Below are 23968 nucleotides of genomic sequence, written 5' to 3' on the forward strand. Positions count from 1 at the left end.
AAAAAAAACATCAAATTAAACCCTCTAATCTGTTGAGAGGTTTTGTAGTGAGGAGCGATTATATCCACACCATTACACCACCCCTATTAGCCAAAACCATTGACTGCTGTTCCCATGTCGTTTTTACAAAATCCTCAAGCTTTTATATAAATGTGGCAGCTGAAACGGGGCTCATCAGAGCAGTTTAGCCAGTTACTGGGTGTTTCAGCCATTTTTTTTAGCTGTAGGAGCGGCAGATCTTGTGTTCCTCCTTTCTTGAAGCCAAGCTGTTGTAAAGATTAGGATGTTCAGGTATGGTATTATGGCAGCCTGGCTACAGCGGCCTGAGTCACCGTTAAACATGAGAGCTACACTGGAAAAACAATCTAGAAATAAGTAAAAATTTCCTATATTAAGTGTATTTACCCTTATTTGAGTAGGTAAATGAGATAGTTTGCCAATGGAATGAATACTTTTACTCTTAAAATAAGATAATTAGATAATATGCACTTATTTTAAGTGTAATTTGTTTTGTTCCATTGGCATACTGTCTGTTTTACCTCCTCAATCCAAGAAAAATTCACTTATTTTAAGAAAAAATGACTTTTCCAGTGTAACCAGGCAATCTATAGCTAGGGAGAAGAGGTTTTTTAAGAATCTGGAGGCCTTTCCGAATAAACACTTCTGCGTTGTTGGAGTCTGTCTTTTTGTATGTTTTTTGTATTTGGCTATTTGAATCACAACGAGTATCCTTATGTAAGATCTTCAGAATGAGTTCCAAGATAGAGTTGTAGAAACTACAGAAAACGCATTGCTCAAACTTTTTTCAGCGATAGCTTTATTTACCCCTCTATCAAACCATCTATCCTCTGTGTCCAAAATTGGAACATTTCATTAGTCAAAGGTGTGTCCTTTCCCCTTAAGGTTAAGGCTTTTCAACAAGTCGACTGGGGCGACAGTGGCGTTGGATGTAGGAGTTTGCCCTGAAATCGAAGGGTTGACGGTTCAAGCCCCGGCTCTGACTTTCATTGTCGTTGTGTCCTTGGGCAAGACACTACACCTGCATTGTCTACGGATGGTGGTCAGAGGGCCTGGTGGCGCCAGTGTACGGCAGCCCCGCTTCTGTCAGCGAGACCCAGGGCAGCTGTGGCTACAATGTAGCTTGCCACCATCAGTGTGTGAATGGGTGAATGAATGTAGTGTAAAGCGCTTTGGTCAAGGTGCTATATAAGTACATACAATTTACCAAACCTTGTACAAACTGCTCGCTTTCATTTGCTGTGTCCTTGCATTTGTGTAGTTTCTGTATGGCTTCTCCAACATAGGAGTTGAATCCGTCCTTGCTGCACTGGAAGGCTCAGTTTTGTTATTTCGACATTCTGTCTTTGAGGTGAGCCAGTTTTTGTATGAGTGTGTTGTTGGGTTTGTAAGATTTAATCTAGAGAGGTTGAATCCAGCTATTTCTTTCCAACTTAAAGCCTGGAAGTTACAGGTCTAACTTAACCTGACAACAGCCAGATGCATGTCTCGCTCCGCCTAGCTTCACTCACATACATCTGGGAAACCGCTCATTGAAAGTGATTTCCCCAACCAAATTTATGGTCTGGCCAATCAGGACGCAAGGCGGGTGTGTCCTGGAGTAGAGAAGCGACCGTGAGATTCCAACAACAATGGTGGCTCGCATTGAGGAAGCAAGCGTTAGCATTGATGCTGCTATTTCTTCTGTGTTGTCCAATCTATCTGATATTGTTTCATTAAAAGAACATCAGAGAACGGCTTTGAAGGCTTTTATTGGTGGAAACGATGTTTTCGCCCTTCTCCCGACCGGATTTGGCAAGAGCGTGATCTACCAAATGGCTCCTCCTCTCACAGCGTCACGGGTTAGCTTCGGTGTGAGTGGTTGAAATAGCACGTCGATAAAGATGACAGACAAGTGGCTTATCCAATAATATGCAAGGAGTTTTGATAAGGCCCAGTCTTCAGTAAAGGCAATTCCTATGGCGGTGTCCCAGATGTACACTATATTGCCAAAAGTATTTGCTCACCTGCCTTGACTCACATATGAGCTTAAGTGACATCCCGTTCCTAATCCATAGGGTTCAATATGACGTCGGTCCACCCTTTGCAGCTAGAACAGCTTCAACTCTTCTGGGAAGGCTGTCCACAAGGTTTAGGAGTGTGTTTATGGGAATTTTTGACCATTCTTCCAGAAGCGCATTTGTGAGGTTGCACACTGATGTTGGACGAGAAGGCCTGGCTCTCAGTCTCCGCTCTAATTCATCCCAAAGGTGTTCTATCGGGTTGAGGTCAGGACTCTGTGCAGGCCAGTCAAGTTCATCCACACCAGACTCTGTCATCCATGTCTTTATGGACCTTGCTTTGTGCACTGGTGCACAGTCATGTTGGAAGAGGAAGGGGCCAGCTCCAAACTGTTCCCACAAAGTTGGGAGCATGGAATTGTCCAAAATCTCTTGGTATGCTGAAGCATTCAGAGTTCCTTTCACTGGAACTAAGGGGCCAAGCCCAGCTCCTGAAAAACAACCCCACACCATAATCCCCCCTCCACCAAACTTTACACTTGGCACAATGCAGTCAGACAAGTACCGTTCTCCTGGCAACCGCCAAACCCAGACCCGTCCATCAGATTGCCAGATGGAGAAGCGCGATTCGTCACTCCAGAGAACGCGTCTCCACTGCTCTAGAGTCCAGTGGCGGCGTGCTTTACACCACCGCATCCGACGCTTTGCATTGCACTTGGTGATGTATGGCTTGGATGCAGCTGCTCGACCATGGAAACCCATTCCATGAAGCTCTCTGCGCACTGTTCTTGAGCTACATGAAGTTTGGAGGTCTGTAGTGATTGACTCTGCAGAAAGTTGGCGACCTCTTCGCACTATGCGCGTCAGCATCCGCTGACCCCGCTCCGTCAGTTTACGTGGCCTACCACTTCGTGGCTGAGTTGCTGTCGTTCCCAAACACTTCCATTTTCTTATAATACAGCTGACAGTTGACTGTGGAATATTTAGGAGCGAGGAAATTTCACGACTGGATTTGTTGCACAGGTGGCATCCTATCACAGTTCCACGCTGGAATTCACTGAGCTCCTGAGAGCGACCCATTCTTTCACAAATGTTTGTAAAAACAGTCTGCATGCCTAGGTGCTTGAATTTATACACCTGTGGCCATGGAAGTGATTGGAACACCTGATTCCAATAATTTGGATGGGTGAGCAAATACTTTTGGCAATATAGTGTATGTGAGTGGAGCTAGGTGGAGTGAGACATGCATCTGGCTGTTGTCAGGTTAGGTCTAACTACCCTAGTGACTAAAAGTTACAGTGTTGCTTTGTAATTGATATCTGTTTTTTATGGTATTCAACATAGAACTTCTTTTCACTATTCCACACATTATCTCTTCATTTTTGAAAGTATACAAGTTAAACCTCTAATGTATTAAAGCAACCTGATGTTAAATACTGATGTGTGATTATTTGTTGAGCCCTGGTTGTGTTATGAAAAATTCTTGGCCTTGTAAACATCTCTCAGTACCTTATATAAAAAAAATGCATGGCCTGACAAAATTGAGAGCACCTTGTTCTCGGGTGGTTGTTTTTCATCTGCTTGAACAGGGTTTTGCTCAGTCAAGCTGTAAAATCTAATATTGTTCATTGCAGCTCTAAATAGCTGCAAAACCTAGCTGAAAACTCTTTGTTGTCTGATAGGACACTGAAGATAAAGAGTGATTTCATTTTTAATCATTAAGGCTAACCAGGGAATACATGTGATTCAGCAGTAGACCATCATTATGATAATAATTACTAAAGACCTAAATTCATACCAAAACTATATGACTCAAACACAAGAGACGTCTTTGCAATTTAAAATATTTTGAGCATTTTTGTAATGGAGAGTGGGGAGAAATTCCCACTCAATATCGAGCATACCAAAGATACATGAATGGTGTAACTGACACAACAATATGAAGCTTCAATTTGTACTTCAAACCTTGGAATCCAATGTCACAGACTAACTAATTAGTAAAAGACCCCTTTAGCAAGAATGAATTAATATTTCCGAGAATATTGTTTGCTCTGCTGCACATCTTTGCACATTTTTCTGCATAAACCCTTAATTCATTTAAAGCTGACATCACCTGAACTTTATAGATTTTCCTCTTAACACGTGTGTGCTAATGTTGGGATTTAGCCCAAACCTATCAAACAGTCAGGAGTGTGAAAGTATCTTGTTTTTTTTGTTTGTTTGTTTGGCTCTTTGTTCAAACCAGCTCTTCACAAAGTGCCATTTTGTTCCTCCTCCTTGATTTATGTCTATTATGGAATGGTACTAAAATGAATACGCCTTGCATTCATCACTCCTTTCTCTATTCCACCAGGAGATGTGATTCCAACAATCAGGAACTCACCTGCAGGCAGTCGGTAAATGTTGCTGCTTGTGGAGCCTTTTACCTGTTCTTTAGGAAACCTGAAAAACTATGCTAAATGAACCATTGCAAACTGCTAATGTTGCTAACATCACATTCACATGAATGAGCATACACACAAGTAAAAAAAAACGATAAATTAGGGTATGAAAATTAGCTCAATTAGAACAAAAATAAAAAAAAAACATGATGAAACATGAAGTTGAGGGAAAAAAGCAGATTATGAATCCTTTAAGAAAAGGATGGAGTATCATAGTGTATAAAGTCAATTTTCTACATTACTTGTAAATGTGAAAAACAGCAAAATAAAAAGGAACTGTGTTGGTTCATGGGCCAAAATCACATTTTAAGCCTACAAATCTAGTCAACATATTTTATCTTCCCTTCCAGTAAAATCAGATAATATTTTCTGGTGGTTCACAAATTAAATTTCCAAGTAAGAGAAACAGAGGAAGAACAGCAGCGTTTTTTATGTCATGCTTTTAAAAAGATTCCCACTTTTTAAGAAAGAATTGGATATACTCAATAGCAGCGTGTCACGGTTTTGGTTCTGTTTAAGTTTTATCTCGAGCTTTCAATGGTTTTATTTCCATTTTGTGTTATTCTGGTTGTTTTTGATTGTATTTGAGTACTTAGGTATTTCTTGTTTGCCTTCTGTTGCTCTTTTGTGTCAGTTTCCTTCGCTTAGCTCCCTTCTAGACTCCTCTGTTCACACCTGCTCCCATCTGCTGATTAGCCTGGTCTTTGTTTCTCTCTCCCATGCACCTCCTGTTCAGTCACTGTTTGCTGGTTCGTCGTCCTTTCTTCACCTTTAAGTGAGTTTTAAGTTTTTCCATATTTTTGTGGATCCTGAGGGTTTATGTCTTTGGATGTTTGCCTTTGTTGCACTGGAAAAAATCAAAATCTAGATAGGTCATTCTTAAAATAATCATCCATCCATCCATCCATCATCGATCCATCATCCATCCATCCATCATCCATCCATCCATCTTCCATCCATCCATCCATCATCCATCCATCCATCATGCATCCATCCATCATCCATCCATCATGCATCCATCCATCATCCATCCATCCATCATGCATCCATCCATCATCCATCCATCATGCATCCATCCATCATCCATCCATCCATCCATCCATCTTCCATCCATCCATCCATCCATCCATCCATCCATCCATCCATCCATCCATCATCATCATCATGAAAAGGTTCATTGTGCGACCTGAGTAACATGCCATAACAGGGTGTCGGCAATTGTAACTGTGTTATAGTTACAGTAAAAAGGTAGCGGCGTTAGTAACGCCGTTACTTTCAACGCCGTTACTCCCATCACTGGTTTTCAGTCGGTTTGGGTGAGAGCTTACAGTTAATGGGTTGTCCTTCCTTAAACCCCTCCTCTCTTCTAACATTAAAATAGTTCTTTAAAGAAGGGTTGGTGCATATTCTTCAACAATGATAAATAAAAAATACTTGTTGCTTGTCGGCAGAAATTTCTGCCGGTTGTAGGATTGGTGGTAATTAGCTCCATGTCGGTTTGCTTCTTTTTTATGTATTGGTGTAAATTCCTATTAAAATGTTAAATGTCGTTATCAAAACTTTCCTCAAGAATAGCTTCTTCCGTCCCTCATAAACACCATGCCCAAGTCATTGCAACTACAGAAGCAATCTTCAGTCCCCTTCTAAATAGTAACTGAGGTTGAACTTAGAGACAGCAGTCTGACGTATTGTGTGCAGTATGTTCTTCATCACAGTGACAGCATCTCCTCCCTCTTGCTCTTTACTTCAGTCTGCCTCTCCATCTTCAGTCCTGCTGGTACATACATAGGAGGAGCACATGTCCTAACTAACATTTGGCCTGACAAGGAGCAAAATCATTAGTTCCTTCAGCAGGGGCAACACCGGGAGAATTCCAGCCTCCTGACGGGGGAGGGGAGTTAGTTCGGGTGTGTGGGAGTGGAATCTGTTGAATCTATCTCATTAGGACGGTGATTGTTCAAGTGATTGCTGTAAAGGCTCATCTGCAGCAGGGGCTGACATATTTCCTCCTCCACTGGCTGGTAAAGAAGAACCAATCCAGCTCCCTGATTGGAAGTTGCGGCTGGTGTTGTGCACATGAATGTGCATGCATCGGCAGAGAGTGCTGCTAAGGAGTGTCATGGGGGGAAAAAGACCTCTTCATTCATCAAGGGCTTTCCTCATCAGTCTGAGCTCTAGCCTCAGAATGTATAGATGTCTGTCTTTTCAACAGCAGAGGCTGCGGTTGGAGAGGGAGTCAATAAAACCTTTCCAGCCAGAACACACCCGCTGCACTCACTGATGCTGTGTGATGAATTGCATTGTCTTTTACAGAACACTGAAGTCGCTGTTTACTAAACGAATGAAACTCTGAATGAAGGCAGCGTTACATTTCAGCCCTATTTAAAGCCTAGTTTAGGAGTCGTCTTGCCTTTACCGAAAATCGACTGCAAACATCTCTATTAATATTGTTTCATGCCAAATACCAAATCGATGGAGGCATGCCATAGGGTGCATTAGCTTTGTTTACCCTGTGTTCAAAAGTCTGTGTGGTGTATTGTGTCTCTAGTGTGCACTGCAGCACATAATCACTCTGACTTCACTCTAGTGTTATCTATTTTCCGCTCACTTCCTGGATACCAGAGCTAATGTCAGTAGTTGTTGATGCTATGTAAGTTACCCAGGCAACTTGCTTAATGACCAGGACCAGTGACAGTCTTCTTTTTTCATCTGTCAGTAATTGTACTCTTTAAAGACCCTTTTGGGTACTCCAGGGCGACCCAGCCCTGTAGAGGAGTGTCAAGAGCTGTGGCCGGGTATGGCAAAACTCCCTTTAACTTTTAGGGAGGACAGGGGTCAAGTCCCAGCTTCAGACACAGAGCTGAGTAGAAGTGTTACTTTCAATTTGTAACAGGAAGAACACTGTGCCCCTTTTAACGGAGATGATTTATTCAGGCCTTGTGTTTTTTTCTTACTTGCCAGCTATAATGCAGCACAAAGCCACTGAAATATCTATACAGTCTTGTAAGCTGAGTCACAACGAGGATGAAAATAACAGCCTTTGAAATACCCCCCCCCCGAACTTGTAGTTATACCAGTAACAAGGCGTGATAGTCTGCAAGATAAATCTGGCAAGGTAGGAGACCTGAAACAGTATAAAAAAGGGAAAAGACTTACAGAAGTCAGATATTTCTTAGATTAGATTGTAACATAACTATAAATTAAAACTTTATTGACTCACTTTGCTGTCCAACTTCAATTCAATTCAATTCAGTTTATTTATATAACACCAATTCACAACAGATGTCATCTCAAGGCACTTTCCAGTTCACCAGATCATCCAGTCAAATTGATTTAAAGATTTTTATCTAAGGAAAACCAGTTGATTGCATCGACTCATTGACTCTTCAGCAACCCCTCACATTGAGTATGCTTGTAGCGACAGTGGAGAGGAAAAACTCCCTTTTAAGGCCGACTGGGGTTCAAGGAGACAGAAGCAGAGATACAAACAGCAGCTGTAAAAGGCGGCCCCGTCCAGGAAACATACAGTCAGGCAGACAAGCCAACTCCCATGTCAGGAAATGAAGAGAGCACAACTTCACTATGTTAGCCACATTATTTTCTACTGCCTTGGAATATGTAAATAAGTTAAATTCAGTTATGTCCACCATGAGAAAACAAATCCTTGCAGTTTGTGGGGTTTTGGGGACTTCTAGATGCATGCTGTGGTGTTTAATTTTATTAAGCATTGGACATGAGTGTGTTTGGTTGTGCATAATATCAAGGCGTTTCATTGTTTAAAACTAGTATTGCTCCGATGCCAATTTTTTGCCCCCGATACCGATACCCGGTACCTGGCTTTGCAGTATGAGCCGATACCGATACCATCTTTTTGAAATTGATTTGTGTATATGAAGAACTGAAAGCTACTTGGATGTAAAATAATTGCCATCATGGCTTTGTCAAGCTGCTGCCTGCCTTTGCGAAGCAGGAAAAAGACCAATGCAAAGTGAATCCAGTAGAAATTTTTATTTCCTACCTGGAAATGGTGACAATAGTTGAATAAACTTTTGGTTCTCAAAATGGTATCGGTGCCCTATTTGTTGGTACTCGCCGATACCGATGCCGCCATTTTAGTGCTTGATCGGGGCCCCGACCGATACTGGCATTGGTATCTGTGCAGCTCTATTTAAAACAGGAGTCAACAGATGCAAATTTTCTCTAGATTAACCTCTCTGAGCTTGATTGTCTTCCTCTGTGGTTCCACAATGCTGGTGAAAGCTCAGACGGTTGGGTTTATATACACTATATTGCCAAAAGTATTTGCTCACCTGCCTTGACTCACATATGAGCTTAAGTGACATCCCGTTCCTAATCCATAGGGTTCAATATGACGTCGGTCCACCCTTTGCAGCTAGAACAGCTTCAACTCTTCTGGGAAGGCTGTCCACAAGGTTTAGGAGTGTGTTTATGGGAATTTTTGACCATTCTTCCAGAAGCGCATTTGTGAGGTCGCACACTGATGTTGGACGAGAAGGCCTGGCTCTCAGTCTCCGCTCTAATTCATCCCAAAGGTGTTCTATCGGGTTGAGGTCAGGACTCTGTGCAGGCCAGTCAAGTTCATCCACACCAGACTCTGTCATCCATGTCTTTATGGACCTTGCTTTGTGCACTGGTGCACAGTCATGTTGGAAGAGGAAGGGGCCAGCTCCAAACTGTTCCCACAAAGTTGGGAGCATGGAATTGTCCAAAATGTCTTGGTATGCTGAAGCATTCAGAGTTCCTTTCACTGGAACTAAGGGGCCAAGCCCAGCTCCTGAAAAACAACCTCACACCATAATCCCCCCTCCACCAAACTTTACACTTGGCACAATGCAGTCAGACAAGTACCGTTCTCCTGGCAACCGCCAAACCCAGACCCGTCCATCAGATTGCCAGATGGAGAAGCGCGATTCGTCACTCCAGAGAACGCGTCTCCACTGCTCTAGAGTCCAGTGGCGGCGTGCTTTACACCACCGCATCCGACGCTTTGCATTGCACTTGGTGATGTATGGCTTGGATGCAGCTGCTCGACCATGGAAACCCATTCCATGAAGCTCTCTGCGCACTGTTCTTGAGCTAATCTGAAGGCCACATGAAGTTTGGAGGTCTGTAGTGATTGACTCTGCAGAAAGTTGGCGACCTCTTCGCACTATGCGCGTCAGCATCCGCTGACCCCGCTCCGTCAGTTTACGTGGCCTACCACTTCGTGGCTGAGTTGCTGTCGTTCCCAAACACTTCCATTTTCTTATAATACAGCTGACAGTTGACTGTGGAATATTTAGGAGCGAGGAAATTTCACGACTGGATTTGTTGCACAGGTGGCATCCTATCACAGTTCCACGCTGGAATTCACTGAGCTCCTGAGAGCGACCCATTCTTTCACAAATGTTTGTAAAAACAGTCTGCATGCCTAGGTGCTTGAATTTATACACCTGTGGCCATGGAAGTGATTGGAACACCTGATTCCAATAATTTGGATGGGTGAGCAAATACTTTTGGCAATATAGTGTATGTAGAGCACCAGTTGGTTTGTCATGACAGGAGAAAAACAATGGTGCTCTTTGTTGATTTTGGTTCATTTTATCTACTTTAATCAATAAGATTTTCATAATACCTAATGAAGAGTTTTTCTTTTTTCATGTATTTTTTTGTCCCATTTGTTGACTACAATTTACTTTATAGTTTGAGACTTTGACGACGACATCGAATATGCTTCCTATCTACATAACTCTGCTTAGTGTAAAAATTAAGGTGATTTGGTTTCTTTTAATACTGAATACTCTGATGTTTGACAGATAGCATTTTGCCGAAGTGTTCAAATGTCCAAACTGTTTAGAAATATGTTATTAAATCTCTTGGTTCTCAGGGTCAGACCTGGAGCATAGTTGGATGGGATGATCTAATGTCTGACCGAAAAGGTCGATAAGGTGGACCATTATTATCGCATCTCTTAGAAGTATTTGTGGATAGTACAATTTTTTTATCTCTTTTTACAGGTCCATGTGCAAGAGCTAACTATTTACCTTAGTGATTCAGCAAAGCAAAATATTTGTAATTAATTAACTTTATCAGAACTTATGTATTTGGTGATCTTTGACTTGTTTTGTTTACAAATGCTTATAAATATTTAATAGTATTCAACTGCTAAGACATTTCAGTCTCAGGATAATTGGTTTTCAAACCTTAGAGGTTAAAATATCCACTTTTCAAAAACTATGAGTCCATAATATGAAGAAAAATAACAGAGAAGCATTAAACTCAATACTTCAGATTTGGCGTGAAAAACAACAAACCTATTTCAATTAAAGGTTTGCAAATCAGCTCTCTTGAGAGAGTAATCAGCAGATTAGGCTTGTTCAAAGAAATATGAATGTAGAATGTGTCCGCCGCTCTCAGCACCTTTGGGACTTTTTTCCAGCCTCAAGATGTATTAAAAAAAGGCTTATTTCATTGAATGCTTTGTCAATACTGGTTGTATTTTTTTGGCAGTAACCCACATGTTTTACCTTTGAAATATTGTTAAGAATGACTTACTTCCAATTGTTAAGATTTGTACCATATTAACAGACAAATTGAGCCTGAGTAAAGGAGAAAACAGACTAACAATTTATCCAAACCACCTTAGCCAGATGTAAATCCATAACTTCAACCATCATGATCACTGGTGTTCAACAAACAGTCAGGTTCAGTTTTTCCAGCCTCACCCAGATCCGATTAATTTACTTTAGTTATCAGATTGTACTTGAGTGAAATTAAAGAAAACACTGAACAATGGAACCTCATCCAGAAGTGACATAGTTAAGTAAGTGTGTATTGTTCATTATTAAGATGGAAAATAGGTTAAAAGGCTGTCAATGGCTGAGTTCTGTGGCAAACAGACTGCTGAGCTAAACAAAGACAAAGATCCCTATCATATTAGCCAAGTACATCTTGGGATCTACTGTGAACTGACGAGCCAGGCATGGAAATCCACTTACTTTGCATTACTTACAACTTAACTATTGTATCTATGCTTCTTTTTCTATGTCTGCTTCTGTCTCCTTGAACCCCAGTCGGCCTCAGCAGATGGCTGCTCACACTGAGCCTGGTTCTGCTGGAGGTTTCTTCCTGTTAAAAGGGAGTTGTTCCTCTCCACTGTCGCTACAAGCATGCTTAGTGTGAGGGATTGCTGAAGAGTCAATGAGTCGATGCAATCAGCTGGTTTTCCTTAGATATAAAGCACTGAATTGTCTCTTAATTGCCTTGAGATTAAATGTGTTATTTATTAGTGTTTTATATATATATATATATATATATATATATATATATATATATATATATATATATATATATATATATATATATATATATGTGATTTTTATTTGTTAGGCAGAGAGGTAAAAAAAAATGAATAAATAAGCATATCTTCAACATACGAACATGAAGTAAGAATATGAGTTTAATAATTGCTAATGAACAAAATGTCATGATGGGTTCACTAAAGGAGACCCAGTTATGCAGAACACCACTGACGGACACAAGGATGAAAAGTTGAACAGTTTATTAAGCACAAACACACAGAATGTACTGATTCTGGTTCTGGTCTGGGTTCTGGTTCACCGGAGTCTGCGTGAGAGACAGCACAGTAAGTGACTGTTGACAGGGTTTGATTTCCACGGGTTTACCGTCTATACCTTGCGGGTTCTTGAGGTTAACTTTGGGAGAGTCACTGTTGGTTCTGGAGAGGGGTTTGTCAGCAGAGTCCGTTTGCTGCTTCAGTGTCTCACGTCTTAGCTTGAACAGACCTTGGCTTGGGTTCCCAGCTCTAGTCCTGAGCTGCTTGGAGGTTCTCTGTGAGTCTTCAGGGTTTGGCTCAGAGGGTCGGCTCGGCAGGTTAGCTCTTCCTGAGCTTTCCCAGAGGAGGCACAGGTTTCCTGGAAAACAGAGACAATAGTTAGAATCCAGACTGGATTCAAAGTCATGGAGATGCACTGAGAATCTAGGCTTTAGCGCTGACCAACTGGAGCAACACTGCGGCGTTGAGGCAAGGTCTGAAGACAGCTTATATAGTGGATCCTCTGATGGTCTTGATGAGCTGCAGCTGTGCAGGAGGCTCCCTCAGAGGATCCACAGCGGACTCTGCTGGAGAAAGATGGAATCTTCTCCAGCTCCCAACAGTACCCCCCCCTCAACGACCGCCCCTTGGCGGTCCGGAAGAGGTTGATGGGCAGGAACGCTCGTACTCCTCGATGAGTGCTGGATCGAGGATGTACGAGCCTGGGACCCACTGGCGATCCTCCGGTCCGTAGCCCTCCCAGTCGACGAGGTACTGCCATCCGCGACCTCGTCGACGGGAGTCCACGATGCGGCGCACTGTGAAAGCCGGATGGCCATCGACCTCCAGGGCGGGTGGTGGGGAGTCGGACGGTGGGCACAGAGGGCTCGAAGAGACGGGCTTGATCTGGGACACGTGGAAAGTGGGGTGGATCCGGAGGGACTGAGGTAACTGGAGACGAACAGCTGAGGGGTTGATTACACGAGAGATCCTAAAGGGTCCGATGAATCTTGGGGAGAGTTTTCGAGACATCCCCTTGAGAGGGATGTCTCGAGTGGAGAGCCACACCTCCTGGCCCTCAGCGTACTCGGGGGCGGGACGTCTCTTGGCGTCGGCGAAACGTTTTGCAGATGCTGATGACTGATTGAGTGTGGCAATGGTTTCCCTCCAGATCCTCTGGCAACAGCGAATGTGATGATTGACGGACAGCACCGATATCTCTCTCTCATCTGCGGGGAAAAGAGGTGGTTGATATCCGAGACTGACCTGAAACGGGGACTGTCCAGTTGATCCAGAACGGAGTGAGTTGTGGGCATATTCAATCCACGGAAGGTACTGACTCCAATCCACGGGGTTGTTGGAGGTGAGACAGCGGAGGGTGGATTCCAGTTGTTGGTTCATACGTTCAGTCTGGCCGTTAGATTGAGGGTGGTAACCTGACGTGAGAGATGGTTTGCAGCCGAGAGCAGAACAGAAAGCCTTCCATACCTGTGAGATGAATTGAGGTCCTCTGTCCGAGAGGATTTCCTGGGGTATACCATGAAGCCGGAAGACATGCTTAATGAGTAGCTGGGCTGTCTGGAAGGCCGTGGGGAGTTTCCTGAGGGGAACTAGGTGGCAGGACTTCGAGAAACGATCAACAATTGTAAGTATGGTGGACATACCTCTGGAGACAGGGAGACCGGTGACAAAATCTATGGCTATATGGGACCATGGACGCGAGGGGACAGGTAGAGGTTGAAGCAGGCCCGAAGGAGGTTGGTGTGAGGCTTTGTTGCGTGCGCATGTGGGGCAGGCCAACACATACTCCTTAATGTCCTTATGAAGCGTGGGCCACCAGAAGCGCCTGGAGATGAGAGCAACTGTCCTACTCACACCAGGATGAGCGGTGAATTTGGCGGCGTGCATCCACTGGATAAGACGGGACCTGACGGAAGATGGGACATATGTACGATTAGGCGGACCGGTACCTGGGTCTGGTTCAGTGGCTAGGGCAGAATTGATTAGATCCGTTATCTCCCAGTTGACCACTCCAATGGTGCATGATGCTGGGAGAACTGGTTCAGGAGTCTCAGGATGATCGACGGAGTAGAGACGAGAGAGAGAATCGGGCTTCACGTTCTTGGATCCGGGCCTGTATGAAATGATGAGATTGAAGCGAGAGAAGAAGATTGACCACCTGGACTGGCGAGGATTTGCCTGTTTGGTTGACTGGATGTAAGCAAGGTTCTTGTGGTCTGTCCACACGAGAACCGGATGCTCAGCTCCCTCCAGCCAATGCCTCCATTCCTCCAATGCCAGCTTAATAGCCAGGAGTTCACGGTCACCCACGTCGTAGTTTTGTTCGGCTGGAGATAGCCTACGGGAGAAGAAAGCACACGGGTGAATCCTTTGATCTGAGTCGAGCCTTTGAGAGAGAACAGCTCCAACCCCGGAGTCTGAAGCATCCACCTCTAGGATGAACTGTTTGGTTGGATCTGGTTGAATGAGAACAGGTGCTCTGGAAAACAGGGATTTTAGTTTTTCAAAAGCTGTTTGAGCCTCGGGGGTCCACTGAAAAGATCGTTTGATGGAGGTTAGTGAGGTTAAAGGAAGGGCGGTCTGACTGTAATTCCTTATGAACCGGCGATAGAAGTTGGCGAAACCTAAAAACCTCTGTAGCTGCTTTCGGTTCTCTGGAACTGGCCAGTCCAAGACAGCCTTTATTTTGTCTTCTGAAGGTTTTACCTGGCCGCCCTCGAGCACAAACCCCAAAAAGGTGACTGAAGGTTGATGGAACTCGCACTTCTCGGCTTTCACGAACAGTTTGTTTTCCAGTAGTCTCTGAAGACAAGACGAACATGTCTCTTGTGTTCCTGGAGGTCCTTGGAATAAATGAGAATGTCATCAATGTACACAAAAACAAATACATTGAGGAAATCTCTGAGAACATCGTTAACCAAAGCCTGGAAGCAGGCAGGAGCGTTTGTTAAACCGAAGGGCATCACCAGATATTCGAATTGACCCAAGGGTGTCTTAAAGGCAGTTTTCCATTCGTCGCCCTCGCGTATCCTAAGGAGATGGTAGGCGTTTCTTAAATCCAGTTTGGAAAACACTGTTGCACCCTGTACAGGTTCAAAAGCAGAGGCGAGAAGAGGCAGTGGGTATTTATTTTTAACTGTGATCTGATTCAAACCTCGATAATCAATACAAGGTCTCAGGGAACCATCCTTCTTGCCCACGAAGAAGAAACCAGCGCCCAATGGAGAGGATGAAGGGCGAATTATTCCAGCAGCTAATGATTCGTTGATGTATTTTTCCATTGTTTCTCTTTCGGGCTTGGAAATGTTATACAATCTGCTGCTAGGAAGAGGTGCACCAGGTAAAAGTTCAATGGCGCAATCGTATGGTCGTTGTGGAGGTAGGGACGTCGCACTGACCTTACTGAAGACAGGGGCTAAGTCATGGTACTCAGAGGGAACTGAAGAAAGGTCAGGAGAGTCCATCTCCCCCCCACCACTAGGAGGCCCCACCATAGGGGCAGCAGAACGAAGGCAGGTTTCGTGGCACGTAGTGGACCATGATTCCAGAAGACGTTTAGTCCAATTAATGTGAGGGTTATGCTTCTCCAACCACTCGAACCCGAGGACCAGCGAGGAACATGCAGAGGGAAAAACAAAGAAAGTTATAGTCTCTCGGTGGTTACCTGACAGAAGTAGCTCGAGGGGCTGGGTTTGGTGGGTAACACGGTGGAGTCTTTTCCTGTCTATGGCGGACACACTGAGAGGCTGAGAGAGAGGAACGGTTTTAATCTGGAGTTGTTGGACGAGGTTAGAGTCGATTAGGTTACGCTCACAGCCTGAGTCGATGAAGGCGGAGAAAGATAGACTTTGGTTATCACAGAAGAGGGTGGCAGGCAGCAACAAACGAGGAGATTTTATTGTGTTAATTTGGCCCGCCAGACTCCTCAGATCCTCTGGCGGGCCCCGGCTTTTGATTTTGCCGGGCAGGAGGCGATGAAGTGTCCACTCTCGCCACAGTAGATACATAACTTGCTTAGGAAACGCCTCTGTCTCTCCTCTGGAGTGAGCCTAGTGTGTCCCACCTGCATTGGTTCATAATCCCTTTCCCCCGAATGAGAGGCTTGAACAGGCAATGGTAGAGGCTGGGGCTTAGACATCTGAGTGGGCATCTGCTCTGTAGAGGGAGAACACACAGTCACGTTAAGAGAGGCAGGAGAGAAATTACTCTGCTTCTTAGAACTGTTTCTGGCTCGAATCCTATTATCTAGTCTAATGGAGAGGCGAATTAAATCCTCGAGGGAAGCAGGCTCGTCGAGGGTTGCTAGTTCATCCTTAATCTGTTCATTTAAGGCCATGAAGAAGGCTCCCTTCAAGGCGCTTTGGTTCCATCCGGAAGCTGCCGCCTTAACCCGGAAGTTTATTGAAAAATCGGCCACCGATGAATTTCCTTGTTTAAGGCTGAAAAGAGCTCTGGAGTCAATAGTTTGGTCAGATTCCTGGTTGAAAACCTGGGCAAATTCAGCAATGAAGTCAGAAAAACGGCAATTTAGACTGTCGTCAGTGGCAAATCTTGCCTGAGCCCATTCCAAGGCTCTTCCCGTTAACTGAGAAAGAATGAACGTTATCTTCTTGTGATCTGTGGAAAAGCTACCAGGAGAGTTCTGAAAAATTAGCCGACACTGGAATAAAAATCCTTTGCAATCTTTCATGTTACCGGAGAATTTCTCTGGAAGACTAGGGCGGAACTCTGATGACGTCACGGGTTGTGACCTCGGGGGAGGGACTGGACCCGGAAACGGTTGCTGAACAGATGCAGCATTAGCGCTATTCATGAAGTTAGCACAACTCTGTAGCATTTGGTTATGAGTTCCCACTAGATGGTATAACTCACGGAGTGTTTGGGTTTGTCCTTGTAGTTGCGCATCCTGTTCCTCCAAACGGCGGATGAGGTGATCTGCTGGGCCTTGAGTTTGGCCGCAGTGTTCTGTCATGATGGGTTCACTAAAGGAGACCCAGTTATGCAGAACACCACTGACGGACACAAGGATGAAAAGTTGAACAGTTTATTAAGCACAAACACACAGAATGTACTGATTCTGGTTCTGGTCTGGGTTCTGGTTCACCGGAGTCTGCGTGAGAGACAGCACAGTAAGTGACTGTTGACAGGGTTTGATTTCCACGGGTTTACCGTCTATACCTTGAGGGTTCTTGAGGTTAACTTTGGGAGAGTCACTGTTGGTTCTGGAGAGGGGTTTGTCAGCAGAGTCCGTTTGCTGCTTCAGCGTCTCACGTCTTAGCTTGAACAGACCTTGGCTTGGGTTCCCAGCTCTAGTCCTGAGCTGCTTGGAGGTTCTCTGTGAATCTTCAGGGTTTGGCTCAGAGGGTCGGCTCGGCAGGTTAGCTCTTCCTGAGCTTTCACAGAGGAGGCACAGGTTTCCTGGAAAACAGAGACAATAGTTAGAATCCAGACTGGATTCAAAGTCATGGAGATGCACTGAGAATCTAGGCTTTAGCGCTGACCAACTGGAGCAACACTGCGGCGTTGAGGCAAGGTCTGAAGACAGCTTATATAGTGGATCCTCTGATGGTCTTGATGAGCTGCAGCTGTGCAGGAGGCTCCCTCAGAGGATCCACAGCGGACTCTGCTGGAGAAAGATGGAATCTTCTCCAGCTCCCAACACAAAAATCATAAAAATTAGATAATTATTTATTTATAATACATATGGTTTCATTCATTAAATGCTTGTATTAATGCATTTTTATCTTCTTTTTGTGTGTTCCTAACTATAACTTCATTGAGCACAGATACATAGAGGTTTTTTTAGCGCTAACAGCAGGCTGTCAATAGGTTGACGCCGACCAAAGATAGGCTGTACCTGCGGCTTGATCCTCAGATGACAGCCGGGGCACTGTTTATATATCAAAGTAATGGAGCCACTGTTGAGCTGCATAATTTTCCCTTCTTCACCAGCAGCCGATCGAGCATTGTGAACTTTAACAGGGCGACTTCATAAACTGAAAGAAATTGCATCAGTTGCCAAACTATTTTGTGGGGATGGGGGTCAGTGGATGTCTATCATAATACTGCATGGACAATTATGAAGAGAAAATTATAATCAATGGTATTTATGCAAGCTATAAAAGTTTTTCACATGCAGCAATAAATAAAAAAATTAGGTAAAGAAGTAAATGAGGGTTGCAACTAATGGTTATTTAGCAAATTGACTGATATGTCAGTTAACTTTTTTAATTTATAGTGGCATATCTTAAGTTTCCTTAAAGATGACTTTTTGCAAAATTAAACCAAGTGAACCTGAAACATTTCCTCTTGAGTTCTGGATAGAACATATTGACAGACAAAACATTTTTTAAAATCTTAATTGCAAAATGTTTATATATTTTGTTTTTTTAAAGTTTTGATATAATTACTGCCCTAAATGGGTCACTCTGTCAGCTAAAGACAAGTTTTAGAGTCTCTACACTCCATTGAATGATTAATCAATTATTAAGTTTGGTTATGATTATTTCAATACTCGATTAATCACGATAAATCCCATTAATTGTTTTAGCACTACAGTAAATAAGAAATACCCAGTTGCCCCGCCCCCTTTACCCCCGTCGACCTGGAACCAACTATGATTTTTTTCTCTCTAGCAGAAAATCCTTAGCCTCGTGAGACCATCCTGATCTTGCAAGCTTTTAAGATTTCACACGCAGATCAGTCTGGAGACTCTCCGTTAAAGAAAATTTGGAGCCGTTCACCAAACGAACGTCCAATCAGCGTTGGCTTTGAGGCGGGTTGAGGTGTGACGCAACGAGAAGCGCGACAGTTCAGTCTAAAGAACATGGCGGCTTCAGCCGATGAAACTAGCGTTAGCGTGTCTAACATCTTTTCTCAGAGGAAAAGATGTTTTTGCTTTTGATCTGTCAATTGGCTCCTCTTCGTCGTCGGTCTGTTAGTACGTCATATGCTTGGTTGATCTGATTGGTTTATTTGGCCCGTCTATCACCAACATAGGCCAATCAGCTAACCAGTATTTTCGCCCCTTCCCAAAATGACTTCAACGGAAGGTTTCCAGATGGATATGCGGAGCAAATCCATCTGGGGGAGTCAGGTTAGAAAATCCTAGCAGATAATTAATTGTCAGCAGTTTATGACCTCAAGTACCCTTTGGTTGATCCAAGAACACAATGATCTGAGGGAAACTAGCGAGTCTAGTTGGCCTCAGAGAAATTAAATAAAGGTTATTTAGAGTCCTCGTTGAAGTCCGTACTTGAGTTTAACCTTAAACAACGATGTGAAAGAGTTATCAAAAGCTTCTGATGGGAATAATTGGGTGGAACGAGCAATTATTTTAGTCTCAGAGAGAGATTAATGCCTTAAAAAAGTGTTTAAAAACTTTGTAAAGGATCCATCTTTATACATATGGTATATACAATCTGAACTCATAGGTATACTTTTGCAGCAGGGTATGTGTTCAGCACTGTGTTACCATCCTAACAGAACCCCTTCATTGAAGGTATTGAGTTGTAAATATTAGATTACATGCAAGTAGCCAAACAGAATAAAAGAGGGGGTTAAAAATGACAGACCATCATTAATTTGAGCTCATTTGGAGTTTCTCAGTATGCAGGATGTTGTAAGGCATTTGTGTTAATGAGCTACATCATTCATGTGAAATGATGGCACAATTAGGAAAACAAAAGTGCAAGGTGTGACAATTTAAGCGAATGTGCTTTGTCAGTGTCTTCAAACAACACCTCGGAGACGGCAAACACATAAAAGCTGGCCTGCGTGAATGTCGCGCGGGGAGGGCTTGAGGGGACGGGATTTTTGCCGACAGATCCCTGCTTCTCTTTTCCGCATCCCAGCTACGCTCCCACAGGAATCCCTGCTGAAACACTGGCTGGGAAATGAAATTAAAGCTGCTGAATTCAGATGTTTTGATTCATGCCTGTGAGCTTTTTGAAAGCATGTCTTTCAGATAACATGTATGTTCACAAAAATAGAGACAGAAATGACGAGTGCTGGCATCCGAAGCCAGAAACCCGGAGCCCTGTCTTCCCCTCTTCTGACAATCACTCGCATCATGGATCAGGAGGCATATATGAGAAGAGCTTAGATGAATAAAATCAAACTTCTTTGCTTTTGTATCCCACCTTCCTCTTATGTTTTCTTCTTGCATTTTCTCCTGTAAGTTCCTTTTTTTAAACCCTACAGCTTAGGCTTTCTCCTCCTCGTGTGTTTGAGCAGCCTTACATAGATAGCCCTGTCAGGCTCATTAGTTATACCAGGCTGTGCAGCGAGTGGGATCTAACCACTCAGCTTAGCATGTAATGCAGCTCTACTGAACTAATGAAACCATAATGACAAAAATAATGAGGAGTATGCAGCACCGTCCACTGACTTTTGGACTTATTTGAGGAAATGAATGAGGATAGATTCATCCTTAGAAAAGAAATGTACCTTTGATTCTTGCCTTCTAATAAGTTCTGCATCCAGACCACAACCAGCTTCTGTTTTCCGTGAGTTCTACACTTCAGGGAGCATTTTACCTAGGATTGCATGTTTGTATGACGCTTTTTTTGATGTACAACGAGGAACTATGTCGGCTTTGGTCCATTTCCTGCGCTACTTATAAACTTATTGTCCCCAGCGGGCCTCATTTAGCTAAGCGAAGCAATGTTGGGCCATGTTTAGTATCTAGGCAACACTTCTTCCAGCAATGGAGCAGCAGCAACCATAAGGTATTACACCTATGTCAAATACTTCAACTGAATATGCATAAAATAGCACAAAAAAAAGTCATAAGCATTGAATGTCCAGATTTTCATATCGTTTTCTCGTTATAAACACAATTTTGTCTGAGAGGACAACACAACGTAGTGATCAGTTGTGAAGAGGAAAGTAGAGAGCAAATGTTAAGAAGGAAAATGCATAAAGAAAAAATTGTCAAACTGTCCAGCTTCTGCTGGAATTATCTTTTGGGGGCTACAGGTACAGATCTATCTATCTGTATTTGTAGATCTTGAATTTCTGTATCAATTATTGCCTGTGTCAGTTCTTGGAATTGGAAGGCAATTGTTTCAACACTTATTCAGGAGTCTTTGTCAGTTCTGTTAGCTTGCACCAGAGCAAGCTATAGTTGGAGAGGAGGATGTACCTACATTTGCTTAAAGGTATAGTGGAGGATGTCCTTTTTCTAGGTGGATCATTAAAATAACTGGTCCTCCTAGTTGTCAATCATTCTGGTGATATGTTTACGTAAGGCTGTTGAACGTGCTTGTTCTGACATAGTGGAAAAATTTCAAATCTTCTTCTGAAAATAAGCTTGCAAACAGCAACTCTTAAACAGAGCGTGCACCAGGAGAAATGTGCTCGTGCACGCTCTTGCAAGCGTTTAATAGGCGTTCCCTCTGGGGAGCGGGTACAGGGTTGTGCATGTGCGTTTTGTTCAAAAGTGGAGAGGGCGGGTCTTTTCAAAAATTCGCAAAAATCCCCTTCAATACCTTTAAATACATCAGCAATACATACAGTGGCTAATTTAGTGTTACCTTTTCTGTGTAGGAAAGAAACAATCAGGCAGATGAGCTCTGAGCTGATTTCCATGCACAGAGGAGAAGAGAGCAGTTGGTCAAAGTAAAAGCTTCTTCTATAGCTATGTCTAGGGGGAAAAACATGACTAAGCACTAAATAATGGGCTCTACTCAATCCTTCAAAATGAAAGTTGTTAATGGCAGCAGCCCAGCTGATGTTTGGAGCTAGGAGGATTTCATAGACAAACACTACCAGCCCAGATGGAGCTACTCTGAGAAGAAAAGGCAGAGCGAGCTTAAAATTAGCGTTTGACCTAACATAAACTGCAGAGTTGAATTGCAGAGTAATCGAAAGTTGTTCCAATGTTCTCTACGGCAGCCTAAGCCTGGAGGACATTGGAACCTGAGCCACTCCACCTATAGGCTTTATCAAAAAGGAAAGCCATAAATGTTGAGAGGGTGTCTGCTTTACGAAATAAAACTCTTTGTTGGTTACACAGGAAAGAAGCCTGGATACAGCTTTCTTTCTTTGTTTCTTGGTCGTCATTTAAATGGTTTACCAACATTCTTTAATAAACTCTTAAACCTATAATGAATTTATCATGGCTGTCAAATTACTGAAGGTGAAAAAGTTTAAGCTGTACAGAATGCTAATTGACGACACTTCACCATGAAATCATTTTCTGAAGTAGTTGAGGAGATAGATAGATAGATAGATAGATAGATAGATAGATAGATAGATAGATAGATAGATAGATAGATAGATAGATAGATAGATAGATAGATAGATAGATAGATAGATAGATAGATAGATAGATAGATAAATAGATTTCAAAACATCTTCCTAACATTTTATCTCTCTGTTCTTTTGATTGCAGCTACACACAGACTTGGATGTGGGCAACAAGAACATCAAATATGTTCTGGCAGGCGAGGGGGCCGGCACCATCTTCGCCATAAATGAGTTAACAGGTGACATTCATGCCATGAAGAGGCTGGACCGTGAGGAGAAAGCAGAGTACACGCTAACAGCCCAGGTCATTAACGCTGACACAGACGAGCCTCTGGAGCCGCCGTCTGAGTTCATCATCAAAGTCCAGGACATAAACGACAACCCACCGCAGTTCATTGAAGGCCCATACCGTGCGTCAGTTCCAGAAATGTCTGCTGTTGGTAAGTCACAGTTGACCGACCTCATTTCTAACCTCTTGCCTCTCACAGCGGCCTAATCAGAGTGAGAGATTTCCAAGACGGCTGATCTCTAATGGGCTATCTAACAGAAATAATGAGAGAATCAGACAAGAGGAAACAAGTGTGCCTATTTACATGCATGTCTTTGATGAGCATTTTGGGCAAGAGGAAATACATGAATGATGAATAAGATCAAATCCCTTCGATTTCAACCCACAGCCCAGAACTGTGACCTCGCAACTGGGGTCAGCATCAAAAACCATTTCAAAGTTGAATGTCTGTAAACAACTTAAGTAGAAAGAAATGCAAATGAGCAAAGCATGACGAAAATGTCGCAGATTTCTTATTAAGAATCAACAATGCAAGATATACACAGCAACATTCCAGACATTACGAAGTCATCAGCACATTTAATTAGGGTATGAATTCTACTGCAAGATGCTTTAACCCACTGATGACTTTGTTTTTTCTTTTTACAAAAGTTAGTTCTTCATCTCCAAATCATGTCATCTCGAAAAAACTTCAATCAGATCATACAGTCAGATTGGTTAAAAATTTGATATCTAAGAAAACCCAACTGTTGCATTAAGTCACTGACTTTGCAGGACTCGTTTCACCTGGATGAGCAAATGTAGACAACAGATATTTGCTTGCATTTGTCTTTGACTCAACAGTCATCCCTCATACAGAGGAAGCATGCAGTTTCAGTGGAGATGATAATCCCCTTTTAAACAGGAAGAAACCTCCAGCAGAACCAGGCTCATTATGAGCGACTTCCTCCGAGGGTAACTAGGGTTTAAGAAGACAGAGACAAAAACACTGAGGGAATAGAAAGGACTTGAAGCACTTCCACAGGTGGCTCTGTCTGCAAAATAAACTGTTAGGCTATGAGTTAAGTTTTATGTCAAAAGGGATAAAAAAAAGAGCGCATTGTTGGCCACAGTAAAAGCTGAGAACATAGTAATGTCTAGAAGAGAAATAGGACTAAGCACTGAAAAACTAAGAACCAGATAATCCAGATCCGCAAAGTAAAAATCATGGACGAGATTAGTTCCAACATTTATATTTTAACCTCCAAAACACAGACTGGGGGTTAATCACCTGGTTTAATGAACAGGATGAAAGAAAACTAAGAAGGGTTTTTATTTTCTGGAACAAGATCAGACCAGACAGCTAATATGATGAGAAAAAGAACAGAGGACATAAGGGTATTAGTTGAACTAA

General features: G+C 43.0%; 1 protein-coding gene across 2 annotated transcripts in view; it reads left to right on the plus strand.

Annotated features, from left to right (window-relative positions):
• The window catches only part of cdh8 (cadherin 8), a 260812-nt gene that overhangs the window by 60444 nt on the left and 176400 nt on the right, over positions 1-23968 (plus strand). For both annotated transcript variants that reach the window (XM_038267329.1, XM_038267331.1), the window contains exon 3: positions 22432-22726. In XM_038267329.1, the coding sequence (XP_038123257.1) occupies positions 22432-22726 (295 nt within the window). The remainder of the gene's footprint in view (positions 1-22431; positions 22727-23968) is intronic.

The sequence above is a fragment of the Cyprinodon tularosa genome, unplaced genomic scaffold (genome assembly GCF_016077235.1).
Source record: "Cyprinodon tularosa strain WSP-4 unplaced genomic scaffold, ASM1607723v1 ctg67, whole genome shotgun sequence".
In the NCBI taxonomy this organism is placed as follows: Eukaryota; Metazoa; Chordata; class Actinopteri; order Cyprinodontiformes; family Cyprinodontidae; genus Cyprinodon; species Cyprinodon tularosa.